The sequence below is a fragment of the Gobius niger genome, assembly GCF_951799975.1.
Source record: "Gobius niger genome assembly, chromosome: 20".
Taxonomy (NCBI): domain Eukaryota; kingdom Metazoa; phylum Chordata; class Actinopteri; order Gobiiformes; family Gobiidae; genus Gobius; species Gobius niger.
In genome coordinates this window covers 1957245-1984012 of record NC_136871.1, presented here as the reverse complement: position 1 = coordinate 1984012, position 26768 = coordinate 1957245, and the positions used below count along the sequence as shown (strand labels likewise).

The window sequence follows — 26768 nt, the reverse complement described above, 5'->3', positions numbered from 1 at the left end:
AGGTTTTGTTCATGAGGATTTAATGGTCTCTCGTCCTGTCCATGTCTGCAGTCTATGGTGCGCGAGCTGAAGGACGGAGAGGGGTCCTTGACCTCTCTGATCCCCAAGTCCCGCCCCCCTCGAGGAGGCGTGTCCCTGCTCAGCTACCTGTCCCACCAGTCACACCTCTCGATACCGTCCAGCCACAGCCCGCAGAGCAGAAGCACCCCCACGTGAGTCCGCACATGAACTCCAACCCTTTTCTGCTGATAAACTGTATAAATGACGTTTTACAGGTTTGTCTGATGTTCTTTGTCCAAATTGTGGCATCTTGGTGTAAACTGGTGTAACTTTGTGGTTCCTCGTGGCACTGCCCCCCCCCCCCCCCCCCTAAGGACTGTGTTGTTTAGTTCCACTTTAAAGGGAGGGGGTGGGTTGGAGCCAGAGCCGGTGCTTGCCTTTCTGTGGCCCTCTAGTCCAGTGTTTCTCAACCTTTTGGAGCCGCGACCCCCTTTATAACAGGTAAAGGGGTTCGGGACCCCCCGGCCTGGTCACACCGTGAGGAATAGGAACATTAGCCATTTTCATTTCATTTCATTTTAAGTTTATTTGAATAGGGACAAGTATGTCACATAAACTCATGTCGACATAATTCTTAAAAAACAAAGAAAAAAACAAATGGCTAAAATAAAAATTAATCAAATTACGAACATATAATGGACTCTGGTAAAATAGCACACACTTGCGACAATAAAATATTATAATATACGCTAATAAAAATATGTATATGTTATCTACATGATCTCCCGACCCCCAGGTTGAGAACCACTGCTCTAGTCCACTAGGGGCCCAACAGTGTGGGTGCCAAGGCTAATGGTCGAAGAACTAACCCATTTACAATCAAAAACAGTTTTACGCAGTCTAGTGCCGGGCAGAGGCGAAACATAATGACCTCCATTTGGGCCCCGCCCTCTGTGTGAGAACCACTAACCATTTGCCTCTAATAATAATAATAATAATAATAATAATAATAATAATAATACATTTTATTTATAATGCACTTCACATTTGACACCAAATCTCAAAGTGCTACAGTGAACAGCATAGTTAAAAACAAAACATTATAAAATACAACACAACATATATTAAAAGACAGGACTAAAAAGCTGTTAGCTGTTAAAATAAGCTTTTGTAAAAAGGTGGGTTTTAAGTCCTTTTTTAAATGTGTCCACCGTCTGTGTGTCCCTGAGGTGGTCTGGAGGGCGTTCCACAGGCAGGGAGCAGCGGCTTCAAAGGCCCTGTCGCCCATGGTTTTGAGCCGTGTCCTGGGCGGCTCCTTTCTTTAAATGGTAAATGGTCACATTCTCTCACCTCTGGTCACTGACCCACAGTTTGGGAACCGCTGATTTAAAACTAAAAACCTGCACCTGGCTGTTATTTCTCTCTGACCATTGAGAATTAGCCTGATGGTTTTTAGAGCAGGCACATTCAGAGAACTACAGTCACTGACAGTAACTTGCAGACAACAGTTTTTCTCATGTCTATTCGCCAAACTACTGTCCTGATGTGTGTGCGTGTGTGTGTGTGTGTGTGTGTGTGTGTCGCCCTGTCGCCGCAACAACATCTTGATTAACCTCTTAACTCCCGCCTAAACTGAACGCATTTTCTCCAGTTCAGGTTTCCCCAAATCTAGAAGCTTCTCAGCTGGAGCTTAAAGCCAATAGACCATGTATTTGAAAGCTAAGCCTCACCAAACTAACCTAAGCTTCTTGCCCGTCGTGTCTCCAGGCTGACCAGGACCGACAGTTTCCCGTTCAGCCCCAGCCCAGGCACCAGTCTGGGGTACAGCCGGTCGCAGCTCTCCCTGGATGGAGGTTCTGTGAGGGAGTCCCCGGAGGAGGTCAGGAGGAGCGAGGGCGAGGGATGGGACAGGTCCATGTCACCTGACCAGAGCACCGCCGGGTCACTGCTGCTGCTGGACAGGTACAACACAGAACAGGAAGGAAATCAGGGCCGGACTGGGACTGAAACACAGCCTGGACTCTGACCAGCCCGGCCCACATGAGCGTAAATGTGACACTTCCACAAATACATGTTTTAACCTCTTACCCCCCGCCTGAACCAAATGCTTCTGTCCTCATTTGGCTGTAACACCTCATTTGAAAGCTAAGACCCACAAAACTGACCTTTTTCCTCGCGCTGTTGTTGTGTTGTGTCACCTTTTTTTTGTATGTTTTTCTTTTCTTCTCATTTTTGTCACATTTTTGCTGAATTTTCGTTGAAATTTTGTTGAATTTTTGTCGCATTTTTGTAATTTTTTTGTTGAATTTTTGTCGCATTTTTGTAATTTTTTTGTTGAAATTTTGTTTAATTTTTGTCACTTTTTTGTCGATTTTTTGTCACATTTTTGTCGCATTTTTGTAATTTTTTTGTTGAATTTTTTCACTCTTTGGTTGAGTTTTTGACACATTTTTGGTGCTTTTTTCCCAAGAATCTTTCTGATTTGGGTAAAGCCAAACTGGAGAAAATGTGCTCGTTCAGGTGGGAGTTAAGAGGTTAAACCTCTGACCTCCCGCCTTAACACTAACCAGTGCATTTTCCCCAGTTCGGCTTTTTATTATTATTTTTTTGATTAGTATCGTCAGTTGTTTTTTTAATTACTTTTTCTATCATTTTGTGTTGTGTTTTTTTGTCCGTGTTTTTCTCTTTTTCTCGCTCTTTTGATGCTTTTCTTTTTCGCTTTTAGATTTGGGTAAAGCTCGGTTGAGGCGGGACCGGTGGCCAGTCCCGCCCCTGCATGTAAATGATAATATGATGTAAACTGCTCCTATTGTACATGTTTTTCAGATGCAGCACTCCGGACATCTTGAGGAAGAGCACAGTGGGTGAAACAAACCCTGCCGGCCTCGTCACTTCTCAGGTTTGTTCAGATTCATGAAGGTTTGAATGTAACGACTGAGAACTGTGGCTGTTTCCCAGAAGATCAAACAAAGTCCTCAAAGTAATAAGTCCATTTCTCACTCAGTTCTTCATATCTCGGCCCTTTGATGCTGTCGATACTAATGTAATAAAGATAAAGAAAAAGCTCCCGAAGAGAAATGTTAATAGTTTCAATTTCAAGGACAGGAAACTTTTTTCACTTTCCAACAGCAGCACAATCGATATCGAAGGCGCTGTTCCAGATGTTACTTCCAGTTGTGGAATAAAATTAGTTTTGTCCTTCAGTATAAAGTAAACACAGACATTTGTGATAAAAGACCTTTGTGCGTCTGCGTATGAAGCTGTTGTTTTATTGTTGCTGATTAACATCGTAACACTTTTGCTTTCTTAACGTTGTGCACTGTAAAAAGTGCCCGACTGAAAACAAGGGAAAAAATCTTAAAATAAGACAATTTCTGAAAAAATTCTGCCAATGGGGTCAGCATTTTTTTCTTGCTAAGAATTCTTATTTCTAGAATATTGTTCTGATCATAAAACAAGAAAGAAACACTAAATTTAAGCAAATAAATAACTAGAATTAAGCAAAATGTCCTCAGAAAATGGAATCATTTAAGGAAAACATTCTTATTTAGTGAAACATTGTGGATATTTTACTTAAATGTTGCTGATTTAAGTAAAATGTTCTAAATTACTCACATTTTTGAGCAAAATGTTGTTAATAAATACTAATATTTAAGGAAAGTATTGCCGCGCCCGGAGACCCGCCTCCATGATGTGGAGCCAGGCTGATGGTCAGAATCACCTGCTGGAGGATTCACCTATTGTACATGTTTTTAGTGGCAGACACAGGGAGAACATGCTCCACACAGAAAGGCCTTTAAAGAATGGAATGTTTTATCTCTCTGTGAGAATCAGTTCTTACATTAAGAGTTTTGATCTGAGTTTTTCTTAAAATAAGAAAAAATATTCTTTGTCTAAAACTGAAGAAGATTCAAAAAGTTTTTCTTTCTTGTTACAAGAAAAATTATCATGTTTTTAACAAATTTATCTGAACAAGAAATGGCCAGATTTTATTTCCTAAAACAAGATTTTTTTCCTCAAGAAAACTTTTCTCGGCAAAACATTATTACTTTTTAGGGAAAAAATAAGAACTTATTACTTAAAGTCAGACATTTTTTACTTGCTTAGAATCCACTTTTTGCAGTGTGAAACGAGTGCATAAACTCATCCCTGTGAAGAAGGAAAGTAGATATGAACTTAAAGGAACTACACCTGATTTTATTTCCAGAAATGGAATAGAAATTTAGTTTTGTAAAGTTTCATCTCTATTTTTCTCGCATGTGCTTCAGTAACTTTTTGACGTGATTGCACCATAGACTGTTATACAACGGACAGTTCCTCCTCGTTTACCACAGTGACCACGTTCGAGGTGGATTTACAGACTCCGCCTCCCCAGCTCTGACGAAGCATGTTCCTAAAAAGGGCATAAGGGCGGGATCTTCACTGTAGACTCCGCCCTTGTGTGACGTGTAGCTCGCGCTGCTCCAATGCTAACAGTCCGACACTCATTAGTGCAAGATTTCTAAAATGGTTCTTCCGAAAACTAACCCAGTGTTATCACAGGAGGAACATCTATCTGTATCAAGCTCCCAAAAACTAGACACCAGGCTCTGAAGTTGTGTTTAACGCGTCTAAAGTGCAATGCATTCCAATGGGAGACTAGCGGCGATATGGAGGTACTGCAGCAGTGGCGGCCTGTACTCTTCTGTACTCTTCTGTACTCTTACTTGAGTAAAAAAAAAGGAACTCATGCCATTGTGAGTGACAAAACTTTATTTTGAATCTTAAAATTTCCTCTTAATGTTTTTTTAAAATATGTTTTTATGGTATTTTCTAATAAGTTTGGGCAACAACGAACATGTTCTCCCACAAAATCATGTATCAGGCCTTTCACTGTTGGGATTTTCACAGATTGTTTGGGTTTAAACTCTTGGGATGAGAAATCTACACGACTACAATAAAAAACAACAACATGTCTTTGACCAAGAGCGAAATATGAACTGTTTGATCACTTTAATGTTTCCGTTTGTTTCAGGACTCACCAGACTCCCAGCCCCGCCCTCCCCCTCAGCCTCCTGCAGATCCCTCTCCCACGAGTCCAAACCCGGGCAGACCTGTGACTGTGGCCCAGCGCAGGGCCCTGTCCCGCAGGCTGGGGGCGCTCATCGCAGATCTGGAGAAGTCTCTACGAAACAGCGGCTCCGCAGACAAAGAGCTGAGGGCCCTGGACCATCACACGCTGCACTTAGCCACGATACTCAAGGTCTGACTCTGAAGCAGCTCCCACCAGTGTGACTCAGAGATTATCTACACTGTTTATGCTTCACTAATGAACTAACTTCATTCTCTTTCATTTCATCTAGAATTTAAAAGTTTGGGCTTTTTTTAATTATTATTAATTTTTATATTGAATTCCTGAGATACAGATCAGAGGAAAATGACTTTGCTTCTTTCAGAAAATGGGATAATGTTGATGTTATTTCTCTGTAAATTATTTTATAATCATAAAAGTAAAAGTATAACAATAAAAGACTGTATAGGCTGAACGTACAATAGACACTGGCAGTCTCTGAAACTCGTACTGAGAACACGCAGAGGGCACATCTCACCAGCCGAGAGACAAGAGACCAGAGACTAGAGACTACTGTTAGACTTAAGCTGCCGCTGGTCCAGGCGATGTCTCCGAGATGTCCCCAGGAGATAAGGTCTCCAGGTAGTCCCGGTGAAAACGAACAGGTTCCATTTCAGCGGCGGTCTCCACATGGTCTCCTCATGGTCTCTGAGAGGTCTCCACATGGTCTCCACATGGTCTCCACGTGGTCTCCACATGGTCTCCACATGGTCTCCACATGGTCTCCACATGGTCTCAGTCAGTTGTGGCAACATTGCAAACACTATTTGTTGTCCTCAACCTGTGAGACGTTTCTGACGTTTCCCTGCAATGTCTCCGAGACCAGATGGAGACTTTTTCAAGACTGTGCTGAAATCGAACCTGTTTGTTTTCACCAAGACTGTCTGCAGACTCGCCTTATCTCCAGGGGACGTCTCAGAGACGTCTCAGAGACGTCTCGGCAACTCGAGTCTCCAATACTCTCCAGGCCGGTGCGCTGGGCCCTTAGACAGAACTGTAAAGGTCTAGAGAAAGTCTCCTGGTTTCTAACAGAGTGTGGCCGTCTCCCTCAGAACGACCTGTCCCTGATGAAAGGCTCGAGCTCGGAGGACGCTCTGGCGGTGGAGGAGGTTCTGGGCAGTTTTGACTTTTTATCCAACGACCTGAACGGAGACGACGATAACTCGTCCTGTGTGGGAAGCATCCGGCTCAAAGACAGCGGGTCAGTCGTTTTCTATCAGTCACAAAACCTTTATCATGATCTGGCAGTGACTGATCCTCAGACATGACAGACGGTTCACACGTTTAAACCAATGTGTGTGTTTGTAGCATCAGTTCCTTCAAAGAGAGCGCCCTGAGGAGCCTCGCGTCGCAGCGCAGTCAGTCGGCGTCAGTGGAGGAGCTGGAGGTCGCCCCACTGACTTCTGGGAACTGGAGTCTGGACCAGGCCCTGGAGACTCACCTGGACATCTGCTGCAGCCTGTTACAGGTTACAACTCGCTAAAAACATATGCCAGACTCGAGTTACTGTCGAGATGTCTCTGAGACGTCCCCTGGAGATAAGGCGAGTCTCCAGGAGATGAGGCGAGTCTCCAGGAGACTCGCCTCATCTCCTGGAGATGAGGCGAGTCTCCTGGAGATGAGGCGAGTCTCCTGGAGATGAGGCGAGTCTCCTGGAGATGAGGCGAGTCTCCAGGAGATGAGGCGAGTCTCCTGGAGATGAGGCGAGTCTCCTGGAGATAAGGCGAGTCTCCAGGAGATGAGGCGAGTCCCCTGGAGATGAGGCGAGTCTCCTGGAGATGAGGCGAGTCTCCTGGAGATAAGGCGAGTCTCCAGGAGATGAGGCGAGTCCCCTGGAGATGAGGCGAGTCTCCTGGAGATGAGGCGAGTCTCCAGGAGATGAGGCGAGTCTCCTGGAGATGAGGCGAGTCTCCAGGAGATGAGGCGAGTCTCCTGGAGATGAGGCGAGTCTCCTGGAGATGAGGCGAGTCTCCTGGAGATGAGGCGAGTCTCCTGGAGATGAGGCGAGTCTCCAGGAGATGAGGCGAGTCTCCTGGAGATGAGGCGAGTCTCCAGGAGATGAGGCGAGTCTCCTGGAGATGAGGCGAGTCTCCTGGAGATGAGGCGAGTCTCCTGGAGATGAGGCGAGTCTCCTGGAGATGAGGCGAGTCTCCTGGAGATAAGGCGAGTCTCCTGGAGATGAGGCGAGTCTCCAGGAGATGAGGCGAGTCTCCAGGAGATGAGGCGAGTCTCCTGGAGATGAGGCCAGTCTCCTGGAGATGAAGCGAGTCTCCTGGAGATGAAGCGAGTCTCCAGGAGATGAGGCGAGTCTCCAGGAGATGAGGCGAGTCTCCTGGAGATGAGGCGAGTCTCCAGGAGATGAGGCGAGTCTCCAGGTCGTCTCGGTGATTTCAGGAGAGACTGCATAGAGACTTGAACAAGTCTCCATGTGGGGCAGTCTCAAGCAGCAGTGACAGCCCTGCAAACACTTTTTGTTGTCCTCAACCTGTGAGTGGCGACTCGAGTCTCGGTATAGACTCCAGTCCAGTGAGAAGCACCTTCAGTATCAGTAAGAGTTGCAGAGACGTTGTGGAGACTTCCACTGACACTGTCACGGCCACTGCAGCTCCGGTGAGCTCGGCCTTTAGAGCAGCCTCTGAAAGGCTTTGTTCTGCCAAGGGAAACAGATAAGTATCAGGGGCAAACAGCAACACAAAGATGACGCCGGCATAGATGGAGTTATTAATAAAGAAGGCCAACCATGGGCAGCACGAGGTGTCCTTGGTCAACTGTGCGGGGGCTGGAACATTCTCCAACACCCAGGGCCACATTTTTGTTATAAAATACTCAAAGATGATAAACACTGCCTAATTATGAACCTTTAGGCTTATTTCAAAAGCAACTTATGAATTTCACACATGAGCTCATGCAGAAACATGTGCATATTAACTGTTATTACTGTTATTATTAACTGTTAACTTTGCCATAATCACATCTCGAACTGCGTTAGTTAAAGGACCAGGCTGTAAATGTCCACATGTTTCCAGACTCCTGCGTCTGAAGCTCTTCATGTCAAAGGTCTTCCCTCTGTTGTGGATCAGGTTTTGCGGGTGACAGACTTCGCCCCCTCCAGACGGGACCTTTTGGAGGAGGTGTCGCTCCAGACCGAGGCCCTGGACAGAATCAGCTCTCTGCTGCTGGAGAAGAACGAGCACATCTCGGCCAAAGACGGTGAGTTTACTTCACTAAGATCGACCACATACAGCACAGATTAGATTATACAGACATTCAATACTGTACATAAGGGCCATGAACAAGTCCTGTGAAAATGAACTCCTCTCTCTTCCTACGTCACTTGTTTTGAGAAAGAAAAGAAAAAACAAGCCACTCTTCCTGCATAGAAAACTCTCAATTTAAATTTTCTCCAAGAAGCCTTTATTTTAACAGGGCTGAGTGTAAATTTATAAACCAAGTAGAAACAAGTCCCTTTGAAACACTGGAAAAATGACCATCTTAAGTGAGATAAATGACTTAAAGTGGACATGTGATGTATATGGAGCATAAAAATAGACTTATTTTTATAACCTAACCTTATTTTGGAGCCTCAGCTTAATATTTTATCATTTGAATTTATATAGCAGAGGTGGGAGACTCGAGTCACATGACTTGACTCGAGTCAGACTCGAGTCGCGATTTTTTGTCCATTTTTGTTCAAATTTTTTTCACTTTTTCGTCCATTTTTCCGCAATTTGTCGTCAAATTTTTGTTCATTTTTGTCATTTTTTTTGTCACTTTTCCGTCAATGTTTTCTCACTTTTGTCACATTTTCATCCTTGTTTTCGTCTCAGTTTTGTTGCTATTTTCACGCCTTTTTCCCAGAAGCTTTTGGATTGGGGTAAAGCTGGAGAAAATGTGCTCGGTTCAGGTGGGAGTTAAGGGGTTAATATTGCCTGCAGTTCCCAAAATATCCACCAGGGGTGCTGCAGCGCCCTCAGCACCCTGGGCTCCCACGGCCTTGATTGAGCAACAGATCTTTTTTCTTGCCAGCTCAAATCAAGGGCTTATATGCTCGTACGGACTTATTTTGCAGATTGCTTTTGTTAAAGGGACGAGATGCAAATTGGCTATTTTATACTCACTACTGCCACCTCAGGTCATACGTGGAACTGCAGCTTCTATTTCAGACCCGAAGTAACACGTTTCTGAGTGACAGGGCAGGATTTTAGAGGCAGTTGTGGTGAACAGGTCTGGGCTGGAACATGAAGGGGGAGGAAAGTACTTAGTTTTAACATTTTTAAACTCTGTATAGTCCCTTTAACCATCTGAACCGAGCACTTTTCTTCAGTTTGGCTTTACCCAAATCTATAAGCTTCTTGAATACAGCGTCTAAAGAGCCACAAAAACGAGAGGAAATCAAGGATGAAAACGCAATGGAAAAGTGACCAAACCAGCCTCAAAAGAGCAAAAAAAAACAAGCCAAAAAATGTGACAAAAAAGTAAGTAAAATGCAGCAAGAAAAAAGACAAAAACTCAACAAGAAAACACAATAATAAAGCCACAAAAATCAACAAAAAAGTAACAAAAAAAAGCGACCACAATGTGACATCAGGCCTTTGAAATGAGGCGTTACACGGGCCTGTAGGCAAAAGCTTTTAGATTTAGGTAAAGCCGAGCTGGAGAAATTGCGCTCGGTTAAGGCGGGAGTTGTAGTTGCATATACTCTCACATACTTCCCTTTTAATTTAGACACTTTCAGAGTCGTGGGAGGATGTTTTAGTTAGGGGGCGCTGAGGGACCAAATGTACCCCCAAAATACTTTTTCTGTGCATAAATCCTATTTATTAACCTCCCGCCTGAACCGAGAGCATTTTCTCCAGTTCAGCTTTACCCAAATCCTGTAGGCCAGTGTAACGCCTCATTTGAAAGACCTACAAAACTAAATGGATCTTTTTCCTCACGTCACATTTTTTTCATCACTTTTTTTGTCGGGCAGTCGTCTCATTTTTGTCAAATTTTCGTGACTTTTTTGTCATTTTTTTAGCAAATTATTCATATTTTTTTGTCAAATTCTTATCACTTTTTCGTCCTTTTTTTCTCCATTTTTCGTCAATTTTTTCTAAATTTTTCGTCTAATTTTTTGTCACTTTTTCGTCAAATTATTCGCATTTTTTTGTCAAATTTTTGTCAATTTTTGTCAATTTTTTGTCACTTTGTCGTCTTTTTTTTCACCATTTTTCGTCCAATTTTTCTAACTTTTTTGTCAAATTTTTGTCAATTTTTGTTATTTTTTGTCCATTTTTTGTCCATTTTTTGTCACTTTTCCGTCAATGTTTTCTCACTTTTTCCACATTTTCATCCTTGTTTTCGTCTCAGTTTTGTTGCCATTTTCACAGCTTTTTTCCAGAAGCTTTTGGATTGGGGCAAAGCTGGAGAAAATGTGCTCGGTTCAGGTGGGAGTTAAGGGGTTAATATTGCCTGCAGTTCACAAACTATCCACCACGGGGGGTGCTGCAGCGCCCTCAGCACCCTGGGATCCCACGGCCTTGGACACTCTTGTATGTTTTTCTCCAACTTTTCTTCATAAAATGGCCCCTTCGCTGGTAATTAACGAAACCTTTGAAATGAAGTTGCCTCAGCGCCGGTCTCTCCTGAATCTGACTTGCTCGGTTAAGGCGGGAGTTGTAGTTGCATATACTCTCACATACTTCCCTTTTAATTTAGTCACTTTCAGAACCGTGGGAAGATGTTTTAGTTAGGGGGCGCTGAGGGATAAATTTACCCCTAAAATACTTTTTCTGTGCATAAATCCTATTTATTAACCTCTTAACTCCAGTTCAGCTTTACCCAAATCCTGTAGGCCAGTGTAACGCCTCATTTGAAAGCTAAGACCTACAAAACTAAATGGATCTTTTTCCTCACGTCAGATTTTTTTTCATCACTTTTTTGTCGGGCAGTCGTCTCATTTTTGTCAAGTTTTCGTGACTTTTTTGTCACTTTTTCGTCAAATTATTCGCATTTTTTGTCAAATTTTTGTAAATTTTTTGTCATTTTTAGTAATTTTTTTGTCATTTTCTTGTCAAATTATTCACATTTTTTTGTCAAATTCTTATCACTTTTTTGTCCATTTTTTCTAAATTTTTCGTCAAATTTTTGTCAATTTTTGTAAATTTTTCGTCTATTTTTTCTCAATTTTTCGTCAAATTTTTCTCACTTTTTCATACATTTTTTGTCCATTTTTGTCACTTTCTTGTCAAAATTATCGCATTTTTTTTGTCAAATTCTTATTGCTTTTTCATCTATTTTTTCTACATTTTTCGTCATTTTTTTGTCAATTTTGGTAAAAATTTTGTCACTTTTTCGTCAAAATTATCGCATTTTTTTGTCAAACTCTTATCACTTTTTTGTCCATTTTTTGTAAATTTTTCGTCAAATTTTTGTCATTTTTTGTAAAATTTTTGTCACTTTTCCGTCAATGTTTTCTCACTTTTTTCACATTTTCATCCTTGTTTTCGTCTCAGTTTTGTCGCGATTTTCACACCTTTTTTCCAGAAGCTTGTGGATTGGGGTAAAGCTGGAGAAAATGTGCTCGGTTCAGGTGGGAGTTAAGAGTTTAATATTGCCTGCGGTTCACAAACTATCCACCACGGGGGGTGCTGCAGCGCCCTCAGCACCCTGGGTTCCTTGGACACTCTTGTATGTTTTTCTCCAACGTTTCTTCATAAAATGGCCCCTTCGCTGGTAATTAACGAAACCTTTGAAATGAAGTTGCCTCGGTGCCGGTCTCTCCTGAATCTGATTTCGTACAGTACGTGTGGTTCAGATCACTGTCAGGCCCCGGTACGGCGTGCTCGGTGTGAATAACACGTCTTCCTCCCGCTCCAGTCCTCCCCACAGCCCAGAGGAGCCGTGACGTGCTGCAGCTGTGGGAGGATTGTGCCGATGACGTCGCCGCCGCTCCCTTCTGTTGCCACGCCGACAGCTTCTCCCGCTGCCTCCGCCAACGCTACACGCACAAAGTCAAGGCCAAGCAGCCCGGCCAATCAGAGAGAGGTAAAAACAACGCCTGCAATTCAGGATCCATGAATCATTCACAATATGGACTTTTACAGCAGCTCAGACCGGTGTTCATTTGGAAAACATCTTTTATTTTAGTTTTAGTCAAGATTTAGTCAAAAAAAACTTCTCAATTTTAGTCTAGTTTCAGTCGACTAAAATTGCATGTCAATTTAGTCGACTTATATTTATAATATTCATTATAACCAGGGGCGGACTGGCCGTATGTCCTTCCTGGAAAAGCACAGAAGGGCCACTGGCTCTAGGGCCACCAGCCTGGCCTCTCACTTTACCTCACCCTTACCCCCGGGCGAAACCGAGCTTTACCCAAATCTAAAAGCTAAAAGAAAAGCATCAAAATAGCGGGAAAAACACGGACAAAAAAACACAACAAAAAATGATAGAAAAAATAATTAAAAATTCAACAAAAATGTGACAAAAATTCAACAAAAATGTGACAAAAATTCAACAAAAATTCAACAAAAATTCAACAAAAAAGTGACACAAATTCAACAAAAATGTGACAAAAATTAAAAAAAAAATGTGACAAAAACTCAACAAAAATTCAACAAAAATGTGACAAAAACTCAACAAAAATGTGACAAAAACTCAACAAAAATGTGACAAAAACTCAACAAAAATGTGACAAAAATTCAACAAAAATTCAACAAAAATTCAACAAAAATTCAACAAAAATTCAACAAAAATGTGACAAAAATTCAACAAAAATTCAACAAAAACTCAACAAAAACTCAACAACAACAAACAAAAATGCAGCGACAACGTGACAAAAAGTTACCGTCACTTTTCTAGATTTTAGCTTTCAAATGAGGCGTTACAGTGTTGCTCTCCAGTCAAGAAGCTTTTAGATTTGGGTAAAGCCGAACTGGAGAAAATGCTCTCGGTTAAGGCGGGGGGTCAGAGGTTAACATATGTATTTGTGGAAGTGTCGCATTTACGCTAATTTGGACCAGACTGACCAGAGTCCGGGGCTGTTTTTCAGTCCCAGTCCGGCCCTGATGATAATCATATTTAATGTTGTTCCTCTGCTTCATGTTTCTGCTCCACATGAACAAAGCTCAGAGCTGATCCTTTACATGATCTGAGGCTCTTTCAGACGCTCAATACAAGTTTGGATGATTTTAGTCTCTCCTTTTCATTTTTATTTAGTCTTATTTTAGTCGACTCAAATATCTGGACATTTTAGTCACAGTTTTAGTCTCATGAGAAACTTTTAATTTAGTTTTAGTCCAATTTTAGGCGTCAAAAATATCACTTTGACTAAAATTAAGACTAAATATTTTAGTCGACAAAATTAACATTGGTTCAGACGGGTGTAATCCTAAAGTTTAACAAGGAAAACTGACGTCATCACTTGTAATCTCTTGTGCGTGTGTTATGGAGGTTTTTAATTACTTATTTGAAAAGGGGACAGGACTCATTCGTTGTTTTGGACAGTTACTCTCACTATCCGGGAGAACTGTAGCTTTGAAGTGTCCGGACTGTATAGGTGGAAACAGTTTAGGTGGTTTTAATAAAGCTCAGGCAACACCAGCAGCAGGTTCTTTATTTGGTTTATTTGGGCTGCGAGGTCACAGACAGAGTCATTATTCAACAATATTCCCAAAGGGAGTGGGCAGAAGATAACTTATAAATGCCGATCCCCTCATATTAACAAAACTTATCCCATGGTCTGGGTGAATACTGGATTCTGATTGGCTGGTGCATTTTTTTGGTGTAACCGCACACGTAGTCCGGTAGTTAAATCACTGGGATGTCACTCCGCTGTGGCGTCGCCATAGCAACGCGTGACACAGCTGAATCAGATAAAGGCGTAATTAGTGACTGACAGGAACGTATGAGATGGATTTAGTGTTTGCTAAATGTTTGTAGAGGAGAGTGAGCAGCTAGGTTAGCTACTGTTAATATAATGTGGTCGTGATCATGAATCTGTTATTGACACGCCCCCCCCCCCTCTCTCCTCAGTCTTCGCTCGGCTGGTGCAGCAGGTCCAGTCAGTTTGCAGCGCCGTCCCCAGCCCTCGCCCCCCCCTGAGCCCGGAGCGGGTCACCCTGTTCCAGCTGTCCCTCTACATGAAGCGCTGGGACATCTCCGACCTGGGGGGGCACGTCTCACGGCTCTCCACAGAAGGTGAGCAGACAAAGTTAAATGTTTTCACAGCACTTCACTGAAGCCCCGCCCCGTGACCTTCCCAACATGGCCCGTGACCTTCCCAACATGGCCGACATAACGAGCGTGTGAAGTGTTGAGTTACGACTTTGAGCGTGTGAAGGAGTTAAAATGCCCTTGAACTTTGACCCAAGAAATAACAAAGAAACAAGACCCTGTGCATTTTCAAGACATGGTATTTTGGAACACGTTTTTCTGTAGTATTTGAGGAAACAACCAAAAAAAAATAGCACATTTATCCAAATTGCTGTGTGTAGACTATAGGGGAACTGCGTTGTTCAAGGATGGCAGTACAAAAGTGTATAAGGGAGGACACACTGGAGGTCAGGGCCGGACTGGGACTGAAAAACAGCCCTGGACTCTGACCAGCCTGGCCCACATGAGCGTAAATGCGACACTTCCACATGTTTTAACCTCTTACCCCGCGCCTGAACCAAATGCATTCTGTCCTCTTTTGAAAGCTAAGACCCACAAAACTGACCTTTTTCCTCACGCTGCTGCTGTGTTGTGTCACCTTTTGTATGTTTTTTTTTCTTCTCATTTTTGTCGCATTTTTGTTGATTTTTTGTTGAATTTTTGTCACATTTTTGTTGAATTTTTGTTGAATTTTTGTTGAATTTTTGTTGAATTTTTGTCGCATTTTTGTTGAATTTTTGTCACATTTTTGTTGATTTTTTGTTGAATTTTTGTTGAATTTTTGTTGAATTTTTGTCGCATTTTTGTCACATTTTTGTCGCATTTTTGTTGATTTTTTGTTGAATTTTTGTCACATTTTTGTCGCATTTTTTGTTGAATTTTTGTTGAATTTTTGTTGAATTTTTGTTGAATTTTTGTTGCATTTTTGTTGCATTTTTGTTGCATTTTTGTTGCATTTTTGTTGCATTTTTGTTAAATTTTTGTTAAATTTTTGTTAAATTTTTGTTGAATTTTTGTTGAATTTTTGTTGAATTTTTGTTGAATTTTTGTTGAATTTTTGTTGAATTTTTGTTGCATTTTTGTTGCATTTTTGTTGCATTTTTGTTGCATTTTTGTTGCATTTTTGTTGCATTTTTGTCGCATTTTTGTTGAATTTTTGTTGAATTTTTGTTGAATTTTTGTTGAATTTTTGTTGCATTTTTGTTGCATTTTTGTTGCATTTTTGTTGCATTTTTGTTGAATTTTTGTTGAATTTTTGTCACATTTTTGTAGAATTTTTGTAGAATTTTTGTTAAATTTTTGTTAAATTTTTGTTGAATTTTTGTTGAATTTTTGTTGCATTTTTGTTGCATTTTTGTTGCATTTTTGTCACATTTTTGTTGCATTTTTGTTGAATTTTTGTTGATTTTTTGTTGAATTTTTGTTGAATTTTTGTCCCATTTTTGTTGAATTTTTGTCACATTTTTGTTACATTTTTGTTACATTTTTGTTACATTTTTAATTATTTTTTCTATCATTTTTTGTTGTGTTTTTTTTGTCCGTGATTTTCTCTTTTTTCCCGCTATTTTGATGCTTTTCTTTTTAGCTTTTAGATTTGGGTAAAGCTCGGTTGAGGCGGGACTGGTGGCCCTTCTGTGCTCTTCCAGAACGGACACATGGCCAGTCCGCCCCTGCTGGAGGTCTATGTCTCTGTGGCCTGGTGGACTGCTGCCTCCGAGACCCGGCCCTGGACATAGCAGAAGAAAATGGATGGATGGAAAACTGTATTAACCTCTTAAAGGGATGTTTCAGGATGTTTGACACAGGGCCTCATTTCCTCGTTATCCAGAGTGTTGCTGATTTCTGGAGATATTTTTTTCTTAAATTCATGCAGTTCTTATATTTGAAAAGCTTAGTGACGCTAGGCTAGTGCATGTCTATGGTATCAGCTAGCCTGCATTAAAAACAGTGTGACCCGCTCCACAGAGCACCTGAGGCAAATCACTGATAACACCAGACTAACCATATAAACGTCTGTGAATAGAATATTCGATAGAATAATTTTTGGGAATATAACTGACCTGCATCACATGAATGATCGCATTTTTAGGGACTATTTTAAGCAGATCACTCCGCCGCTGCGTAGCTTATACAACCACGAAGCTGATGCTGCTCAAATATAAGGACTTTTAAGGCAAGACACTGCAGGTGAATAGGGAAAAAATGTATATTCACAGATATCAATTTGAAACTTTTGCTGTAGATCACTGTCATAAATGTGAGAAAAAAGTACATGGCAAGTTTTTACGGCAACCACCTTTTCCAGCTACATTTCAACGAGTTTAGCGGCTCTTACTGAGTTTGGAGACGAACTGTTTAGCTTCACCTCACCGCTAACAGCGGCTAACGGTGGCTAGCCTCCCCGCTAACGGTGGCTAGCCTCCCCGCTTTCTCCTCCGTCTCCTCCATCCTGAGGCCCGTCTCCTTTTCTTATTAAATCCACTGAAATACGTCCCGCTTCTTCCTGTCGCCGACTTTTATCTCCATGTGACAGAACTATAGCCCAGTTGAAGCTCCGTAGTAGCAGTAAGCTAGCGCTGCGGTGTTGTGACATTGTTGACACCGTTGACCAATCGGGACACACACGTTATCCCGCGCTCACAAACACAGGCCTGTCTTTGTGGATTTGGGCTCAGTTTTGAAGCCGTAGAGACGACAGACGCGCTGTGTTATAAAACATCAGCTGTTTGTCAGAATCGTGAGTCGCTCTGACGATTCTCAGGCGTTAAGTGTGAACCCCCAGACGTTCTAATCGCACTGAATCCAGTCGTGTAGTGTGGACCCCCCATTCTATATAAAATCCTTTACGCCTAGAAAAGTCCTGTAGTGTGAGCTGACCTTTACACATTTTTTGTTGCTTTTTTCCCCAGGATTTTGTCGTTTTTTGTAGCTGCTCTGTTCTGTTTTTGTTGCTTTTTCATCCTCATTCATGTCTCATTTTCATCGCTTTTTTTGGTGCTTATTTTCAAGAAGCCAAACTGGAGAGAATGTGCTCAGTGCAGGTTCAGGTTAATCTTGTTTCTCACCTGAATCCACCTGAGGGTTAGGTGCTGGAGCTCCTCTGACCCCCCCTGACATGTGTGTGTGTTGTGTTGCAGAGCACGTGCTGTGGAGTCTGCAGGGGCCGAAGCGCAGGAAAGCCCTGAACAAACTGAAGCAGAGGCGCTTGTGTGAGCTGCTGCCTCTGAGACAGACCATGCACACTCTGGCCTCTCTGCAGACGGACTCCCAGCAGAAAGTGTGCAAGGCTGCGGCCAGCTGTCTGAGCCGGGCGGCCAGCAGCAAGCGCTTCAGGGGCAAGGTGAGCGGCGAGAAGGAGGACGTTCTGGAACGCAACTTTGCAGAATGATATATCTCACTCCACCGTCTTAAAGGAACAGGCCAGCGTTTTTACACACTGAGATATGTTCTTACCTGAGCTGTGACGAGTTCTTTAGGACCTGTCTGATCTTCAGTCACGTAAACACAGCGCAGACGGAAAAAAAATGACAAAAAAATGACAGAAAAAAGACAAAAAAATGACAAAAAAATGACAAAAAACGACAAAAAAAAGACAAAAAAATGACAAAAAAATGACAAAAAACGACAAAAAAAAGACAAAAAAAAGACAAAAAAACGACCAAAAAATGACTAAAAAATGACCAAAAAATGACCAAAAAATGACCAAAAAAATGACAAAAAAATGACAAAAAAACGACAAAAAAATGACAAAAAAATGACAAAAAACGACAAAAAAATGACAAAAAAACGACCAAAAAACGACCAAAAAATGACTAAAAAATGACAAAAAAATGACAAAAAAATGACAAAAAAATGACAAAAAAATGACAAAAAACGACAAAAAAACGACAAAAAAACGACAAAAAAATGACCAAAAAAATGACCAAAAAATGACCAAAAAATGGCAAAAAATGTACAAAAAAACGACAAAAAAACGACAAAAAATGACAAAAAATGACTAAAACAAACAAAAAAAGACCAAAAAATGACAAAAAAACGACCAAAAAAAGACAAAAAAACGACAAAAAAATGACAAAAAACGACAAAAAAACGACAAAAAAAACAACAAAAAAACGACAAAAAAAACGACAAAAAAATGACCCAAAAATGACAAAAAATGACAAAAAAAGACAAAAAAATGACAAAAATGTACAAAAAAACCGACAAAAAACCGACAAAAAATGACCAAAAAAAAGACCAAAAAATGACAAAAAAAATGACAAAAAAACAACAAAAAAAACGACAAAAAAATGACAAAAAAATGACAAAAAAATGTACAAAAAATGACCAAAAAAAGGACAAAACTTTAACTAAAAAATGACAAAAAAATGACAAAAAAACCCACAAAAAATGACAAAAAAATGACAAAAAATGACAAAAAATGAAACGTGAAGTGTTCCACTACAAAGTATAATTACACAAAATTAAACAATGTGGATTTTCTAAGGGGATAAAAGGAACTATATTGTAAGGCGTAATAAGACCAGGAGTAGTTTGGCATCTGCACAGTAAAGTGAAGATTACTGCACGGATTTCAAACTACTCCTGGTGTTACCTGGGCTGCAGCTGTGGGGGCTCTTGGTGCCTCTTCAGTGTCTCAGAAGAAGAAATGTGTAGGTCTCGAATGCCTTTAGCTCATAAGCTGCTCCTTCAGGATCATTAAGAACTCTCTGAAGTAAAATAATCCACTGAACCCCAGAAAAAGCATCCAGCAAATTTGATGAATTGCCAGCTGCATCAGTAAAGCTGTTCTAATAAGTATTGTTTTGCTTTTCAGGCCGTGGTTTACTTCACCGAGAGTTTGAGAAGCTCTGACGCTCAGGTCCAGCAGTGCTCCTGCCTGGCTCTCAAACGTCTCAGGGTAAGAGCTCTGCACATCACACACCAGGGGCGGACTCTCCATATGTCCACCCTTAACCCCGGGCGAAACCGAGCTTTACCCAAATCTAAAAGCTTCACCTCTTACCACCCGCCTAAACCGAAGCATTCTCTCTTTGCCCATAGGCCTGAGTAACGCCTCGTTTGAAAGCTAAGACCCACGATCTTTTTCCTCACGTTGTTGTCACTTTTTGTTGACGTTTTCTCTTTTTATCACTGTTTCTCTATTTATCACATTATTGCCACATTTTTGTCTCTTATTTGTCACTATTTTGCTGCTGTTATGTTGCACTTTTGTCCCTTTTTTTGTTGGGTATTTGTCACTATTTTGCAGCACTTTCATCACTATTTTGTCACATTTTAAAACATTTTACTTTTTTTTTCTCACGCTTTTTTTCCCAAGAAGCTTTTAGATTTGGGTAAAGCCAAGCTGGAGAAAATGTGCTCGGTTCAGGTGGGAGTTAAGGGGTTAAAAGAAAAGCATCCAAAAACAAAACTGTGCTGGAAAAGCAACAAAAAAAGTGACAAAAACACAACAAAACGTGACGACAAAGCGATGAAAAAAGCGTTGAAAAAACTACAATAACATGAAAAAAACCCCTGAAAAACCAGAGACGAAAACACAACGAAAAAGTGACAAAAAAGGGTAAAAACAGTGAGAAAAAAGTAATGAAAAAACAACAATAACATGAAAAAAAACCCCGAAAAACAAGAGACGAAAACACAACAAAAAAGTGACGAAAACAGGCCAAAAAGCCACAAAAAAGTCATGAAAAAGCAACAAAAACATGGCTGGGGCTGGTTTTCGGTCCCAGTCCGGCCCTGGTAGGGTTTCCCATTCCCCCCACAGGCCCATAGTCCAGACTCGTGATGGGATTCACGGCTCTCAACTGGGAGCCGAGTCTTTGGGATCCGTTCATTTCAAAGAGCCGTTCAAAAGACTGGCTCTTTTTAATATAACATTTGCCGGTCAGATAACAAAATCTAATCTAGAATCCCACTGGGGCTGAGATCTAGGCTTTGGAAAATGTGTTCTTAGATGTAAAAAGAAATCATTTTTAGTGTCTAATCAAGAATTGGATGTAAAAAGCCGCTCTATCAACCTAAAAATAACTTCTCTACAGGGGCGGACTGGCCATGTGTCCATTCTGGAGGAGCACAGAAGGGCCACCGGCTCTAGGGCCACCGGTCCGGCCTCAACCGAGCTTTACCCAAATCTAAAAGCTAAAAGAAGAGCATTAAAATAGCGAGAAAAAGAGAAAAACACGGACAAAAAAACACAACAAAAAATGATAGAAAAAATAATTAAAAATTCAACAAAAATGTGACAAAAATTCAACAAAAATGTGACAAAAATTCAACAAAAATTCAACAAAAATTCAACAAAAATTCAACAAAAATTCAACAAAAATGTGACAAAAATTCAACAAAAATGTGACAAAAATGTGACAAAAATTCAACAAAAATGTGACAAAAATGTGACAAAAATTCAACAAAAATTCAACAAAAATGTGACAAAAATTCAACAAAAATTCAACAAAAATTCAACAAAAATGTGACAAAAATTCAACAAAAATTCTACAAAAATGTGACAAAAATGTGACAAAAATGTGACAAAAATGTGACAAAAATTCAACAAAAATTCAACAAAAATTCAACAAAAAAAAAAAAAAAAAAAGAAAAAAAAAAAAAAAAAGGCGACACAACACAGCAACAGCGCGATGAAAAAGGTCAGTTTTGTGGGTCTTAGCTTTCAAAAGAGGACAGAATGCATTTGGTTTAGGCGGGGGGTCAGAGGTTAAAACATGTATTTGTGGAAGTGTCTCATTTACGCTCATTTGGGCCGGGCTGGTCAGAGTCCAGGGCTGTTTTTCCGGCCCTGCTTCTCTACCATGATCCCAGCTTGTGTCCGTTTTCCGTCTTGTAGGCGACGGAGAGCGTGGACCACATCGCCGAGCTGTGGAGGTCGGCGAACGACGACGTCCGCGGCGCCGCCAAAGAGACGGCTCTTTCTTTCGGTAACGATTTAATGTAATTTCCATCAAACCTGAAGTCGAGGCGCTCATCTGCTTTTCCGTCGCAGGTAAGAAAGGGCACGCGGCCTTTCAGAAGATGGACCAGATCGACAGTGAGCTGCAGGAGGAGGCCTACAGGAACCTGGAGACCCAAATCACCATTTTATAAAAGTCCAGGAAGTGATGGGAGGGACGAGGGACTGAATACGAAGGTCAGGGTTTAGTTGTATTGAAGAAGAAATCCCGTCAGACGAAGCGCTAAGAAACACTCTGTATCCTGAGAATGGGATCTCCCCGAAAGAGCAGAAGAGGAAGTGTCTGGGATGAGGGAAGTCTGGAAAGCTCTGCTGAGGCTGTTTCCTCCACGATCTGGCCACGGATGAAGTGAAGGAAGATGGATGTAACGCCGAGTATCCCCTAAACCAGTGGTTCTCAACCTTTTGGAGCCACGACCCCCATTTTAACAGTAAAAGGGAGTCGTGACCCCCCGCCCGGGTCACGCCGTGAGAAATGGAAAGAGTCGCCGACATAATTCTTAACCTCTTAACTCCCGCCTGAACCGAGAGGATCTTTTTCCTCACGTCGTCACTTTTTTTTGTTGGGTATTCGACTCATTTTTGTAACTTTTTGTCATTTTTTTGTCATTTTTTGTCACAATTTTGTACTTTTTTTCATATTTTTTTATTATTTTTTTGTAATTTTTTGTCAATTTTTTGTCAAATATTTGTCATTTTTTCGTCAATTTTTCATCAATTTTGTGTCACTTTTTTGTCAATTTTTTGTAATTTTTAAGTCAAATTTTTGTCAATTTTTTGTCAATTTTTCATAATTTTTTGTCATTTTTTGTCACATTTTTGTATTTTTTTTTCCGTCAATTTTTGTCAATTTTTTGTATTTTTTTTGTCAAATTTTATCAATTTTTCGTCAATTTTTCATCCATTTTTTGTCACTTTTTTGTAATTTTTTCGTCAATTTTTTGTCACATTTTTGTCAATTCTTTGTCGTTTTTTTCGTCCATTTTTCATCCATTTTTTCGTCACTTTTTTGTCCCATTTCCATCATTGTTTTCGTCTCACCTTTTTTTCCAGAAGCGTTTGGATTGGGGTAAAGCTGGAGAAAATGTGCTCGGTTCAGGTGGGAGCTAAGGGGTTAAAAAACTAAAACAAAAACAAAAAATGGATAAAAGGAAATTCATCAAACTACAAACAAATAATGGCTGGTAAAATAGCACACACACGCTACAATAAAATATTAGATTATTTGCTAATGAAAATATGGCTATTTTATCTAAATGCTCTGGCGACCTCCCAGTTTGAGAACCACTGCCCTAAACATACCTGAGCTACACCGTAATGTTCGCACCTCCATCTGAGCCGAACCAAATAATTGTAAAAGACAAATATACTTGTACATATTCAGGCCGCACTGGTCCATAAGCTGCAAGTGTCCAGTTGATACAAGACTTTTCTCTGCAAAGGTACATCGACTTTCATAAAATTGTGTTATGAACTTAAAAGTTTATACATCTCCACAATATGGAGCTAAAACGTAATGTTTCCCTTGATATTTGGAAAGTAACTGTAGCCTATTTTAAATACAGTTACAGTTACTAAACACTCGCAAAGTGTAGGTTTACCAGAATACAGCTACTCGAAATACATGTTCTAAAAACATGTTCTAGTTCTGTTGTTTCTCCAACGCTGCTTCCGCCAACTCCTCCCCTCTGTGTTGAGCGTATCTGGCAGCCAATCAGTGAGCTCCAAGGCCGTGGGAACCCAGGGTGCTGAGGGCGCTGCAGCCCCCCTGGTGGATAGTTTGTGAACTGCAGGCAATATTAACCCCTTAACTCCCACCTGAACCGAGCACATTTTCTCCAGCTTTACCCCCGTCCAAAAGCTTCTGGAAAAAAGGTGTGAAAATAGCGACAAAACTGAGACGAAAACAATGATGAAAATGTGAAAAAAGTGAGAAAACATTGACGAAAAAGTGACAAAAATGACAAAAATTGACAAAAAAGTGAGAAAAATTTGACGAAAAATGGCGAAAAAAAAGGAAGAAAAAGTTATAAGAATTTGACAAAAAAAATGCAAATAATTTGACGAAAAAGTGACAGAAAAGTCACGAAAATTTGACAAAACTGAGACGAAAACAAGGATGAAAATGTGAAAAAAGTGAGAAAACATTGACGAGAAAGTGACAAAAAATTTACAAAAAAGTGAGAAAAAATTGACGAACAACTGCGAAAAAAAAGAATGAAAAAGTGATAAGAATTTGACAAAAAAAAATGTGAATAATTTGACGAAAAAGTGACAAAAAATTTACAAAAACATGAGAAAAAATTGACGAAAAATTGTGAAAAAAAAGGAAGAAAAAGTGATTTGAAATTGACAAAAAATGGCGAATAATTTGACAAAAAATTGAGGAAAAAATGGACAAAAAAGTGACAAGAATTTGACAAAAAAAATGTGAATAATTTGACGAAAAAGTGACCAAAAAAATTACAAAAAAATGACAAAAACATGAGAAAAATTTGACGGAAAATGGCGAAAAAAAAGGAAGAAAAAGTGATACGAATTTGACAAAAATGGACAAAAATTTGACGAAAAATTGGGGAAAAAATGGACGAAAAAGTTATTTGAATTTGACAAAAAAAATGTGAATAATTTGACGAAAAAGTGTCGGAAAAGTCACGAAAATTTGATAAAACTGAGACGAAAACAAGGATGAAAATGTGAAAAAAGTGAGAAAACATTGACGAAAAAGTGACAAAAAATTTACAAAAAAATGACAAAAAATTGACGAAAAATTGTGAAAAAAAGGAAGAAAAAGTGATGAAAATTTGACATAAAAATGCGAATAATTTGACGAAAAAATGACAAAAAATGGACAAAAATTTGACAAAAAAGTGATTTGAATTTGACAAACAAATGTGAATAATTTGACAAAAAAATGACAAAAAAAGTCACAAAAACTTGACAAAAATGAGACGACGTGAGGAAAAAGATCAACTTAGTTCTGTAGGTCTTTCAGATGAGGCGTTACACTGGCCTACAGGATTTGGGTAAAGCTGAACTGGAGAAAATGCTCTCGGTTCAGGCGGGAGTTAAGAGGTTAATAAATGCACAGAAAAAGTATTTTGGGGGTAAATGTTGTCCCTCAGCGCCCCCTAACTAAAACATCTTCCCACGGCTCTGGTGAGCTCCGCCTCCTTACCTGCAGTCGAGCTCACTGATTGGCTGCCGGGTGCGTTGAAGAAGCTGCAGACGACCTTAGGCCTGATGGGGTTTTCCACCTGCAGACGATGGAACGTGTGAGAGAACCCGCTGTTCTCCATCGTCTCCTCCTCACAGCTTCCTGTTTGGATCTGGAGCTGTTTTTGCATCTTCCTCCTTTAAGAGTCGGTGGATCCAGCTGAGGTCGAGTCTGTGCAATGTGAAGAATAAGAGTCTTTTCTTGTAAACCAATATGTGATTGTTTCCACCGTCATTTTCCTTATTTATGAGGGAAACAAATGAAGGTCTGAAAAGTATAAGTGTTTACATGGCAGCATTAATGACAGCAGTGTATCAGCTTCAGGCCACGTGATTACATTTATTTATTAATTAAAACATTTTGTACATTTGTATTTTCTATTACTATTCTGACTTTTCTGTTTTTGTAAATTGTTTATTCCTTCAGAATAAAAAAAAGTCAATAAATACTTCACCTTTATATCCTACTCTCTTTAGTTATACTTTTGGAGACGTTCAGGTGCTGATGAAAGTTACCATGAAGTTATTCTGCCAAACTCCATTAATGAAGTTATTCTGCCTTTACTAGTGTGTCAACTAGCTTCACAGATAGCGAACAGTCTCCAATAAAACACCAGGAAGCGTCTTGCTGTTTTGATGCTTATTTACTGAAGCACTGTAAAACTGTAACATACAGAAACACAAAAGGTCCATATTACAATCTCATTTGGTGTAAAAATATAAAATAAGTAGCTCAGAGATAACCAAACCAACAAAAACGATCTCATTTGCGAGCGATTAGCACGATGCTAACATACATGGAAAAACCCATAGGGATGCTAACGAAATTAGCGCCTAATATATTCTTGTAAATAACGAATTGGAAACTTACTAAAATGACTAAATTTGGAGTCTAATGGAAGCTAACATCAATATAATCTCGATACTTACAGACAGATATTTGAGTAGAGCCAAATTGACTAATACAGGCTGGAACACTGTGAAGTTTTAGAGACTGCTTTCAATGCTTGGAACGTTACTGCACTACGGAAGCACCAAAAGGACAAAAGACACAAAACTCAAAACATAAACAAGAGTTCCCACAAGGGGGCAGTGCACTCCCTGCCTGGTATACCGCTATACCACTATTAACCTTTAACTAATAACACCATTTCCGAAATAGGTCTTGAGTACACTTTAGCAGTACCTTCTTTAATTACTCTTACATCTACTTTACGTACTCTTTTATCTCTACCAGGATAAGTATTCACAATCAGTCCAGTAGGCCATTCATTTCTTTTGACCTGAGTGTCCTTTAGGAGAACAACGTCACCAATGGCTATGTTTGGCTGATCTGCTTGCCATTTTCTTCTTGGTTGAAGGGTTGCAAGATACTCTTCTCGCCATCGTTTCCAGAATGAGTTTGCAAGACTTTGCACCTGTTTCCACTGCTTCCGGTACAAGTCCTTTGGATCAAAGTCTCCAGGTGGAATAGAGACGGGACAGATTTTCTGAGTGAGAAGGGCACTTGGTGTCAGCAAGTCAGGTTGATGAGGGTCGGATGACACAGGTACTAATGGACGACCATTCATTATGGCTGCTACCTCTGCCATGAGAGTTACAAGTACTTCATGGGTCAGGTTTGGAGAGTGGACTTTCAGCAGCATAGCGTCCAAAATGCGTCGTGCCACTCCGATCATTCTTTCCCACACCCCTCCCATGTGAGAGGAGTGGGGTGGGTTGAATATCCATGTGCATGTCTCGTTTTTGAGGTAGGACTGGAGCTCTGGATCTTCGGAACTTATCTGAAGCTCTTTGCACGCTCCAACGAAGTTCGTTCCACAATCTGAACGGAAGAGCTTGGTTGGGCCTCTTATGGCCAGGAACCTTCTGAGAGCATTTATGAAACTCGAAGTTGAGAGGGATTCAACTACCTCAATGTGAACTGCTCGTGTGACTAAACAGGTAAACATTACTGCCCAGCGTTTGTTCTCTAACGCCCCACCTCTTGTCCGTCGGATGCTGATGTTCCAAGGTCCAAACACGTCCACTCCAACATGTGTGAAAGGAGGAGCTTGGGTAAGACGATCGGCTGGAATGTCTGCCATCTTTTGTTGTTGTACATTGCCTCTTAGCCTGCGGCAGGTTGTGCATTTGTTGAGGAGGTTTGACACCAACCTTTTTCCTCCGAGGATCCACAGTCCGGCAGACCTGATGGCTCCTTCGGTGATGTGTCTGCCTTGGTGCGCAACCTGTTCGTGGTAGAACTGAACCAGTAAAGTGGAAATGTGATGTTTCTTTGGAATAACGATGGGCTGGCTTTGTTCTTGAGTTATTTCAGCAGAAGACACACGTCCT

General features: G+C 40.6%; 1 protein-coding gene across 1 annotated transcript in view; it reads left to right on the top strand.

The window, feature by feature from the left end:
- The window catches only part of ripor3 (RIPOR family member 3), an 89797-nt gene extending 68381 nt beyond the window's left edge, over positions 1-21416 (top strand). Inside the window, 13 exon segments of the mRNA XM_079579376.1 lie at positions 52-212; positions 1768-1962; positions 2827-2899; positions 5015-5242; positions 6163-6311; positions 6419-6578; positions 8191-8320; positions 11972-12139; positions 14129-14293; positions 17386-17588; positions 19065-19148; positions 21093-21183; positions 21249-21416. Coding sequence (XP_079435502.1) covers positions 52-212; positions 1768-1962; positions 2827-2899; positions 5015-5242; positions 6163-6311; positions 6419-6578; positions 8191-8320; positions 11972-12139; positions 14129-14293; positions 17386-17588; positions 19065-19148; positions 21093-21183; positions 21249-21349 — 1908 coding nt within the window. The 3' untranslated portion in view covers positions 21350-21416.
- The last annotated feature ends 5352 nt before the right edge of the window (positions 21417-26768 follow it).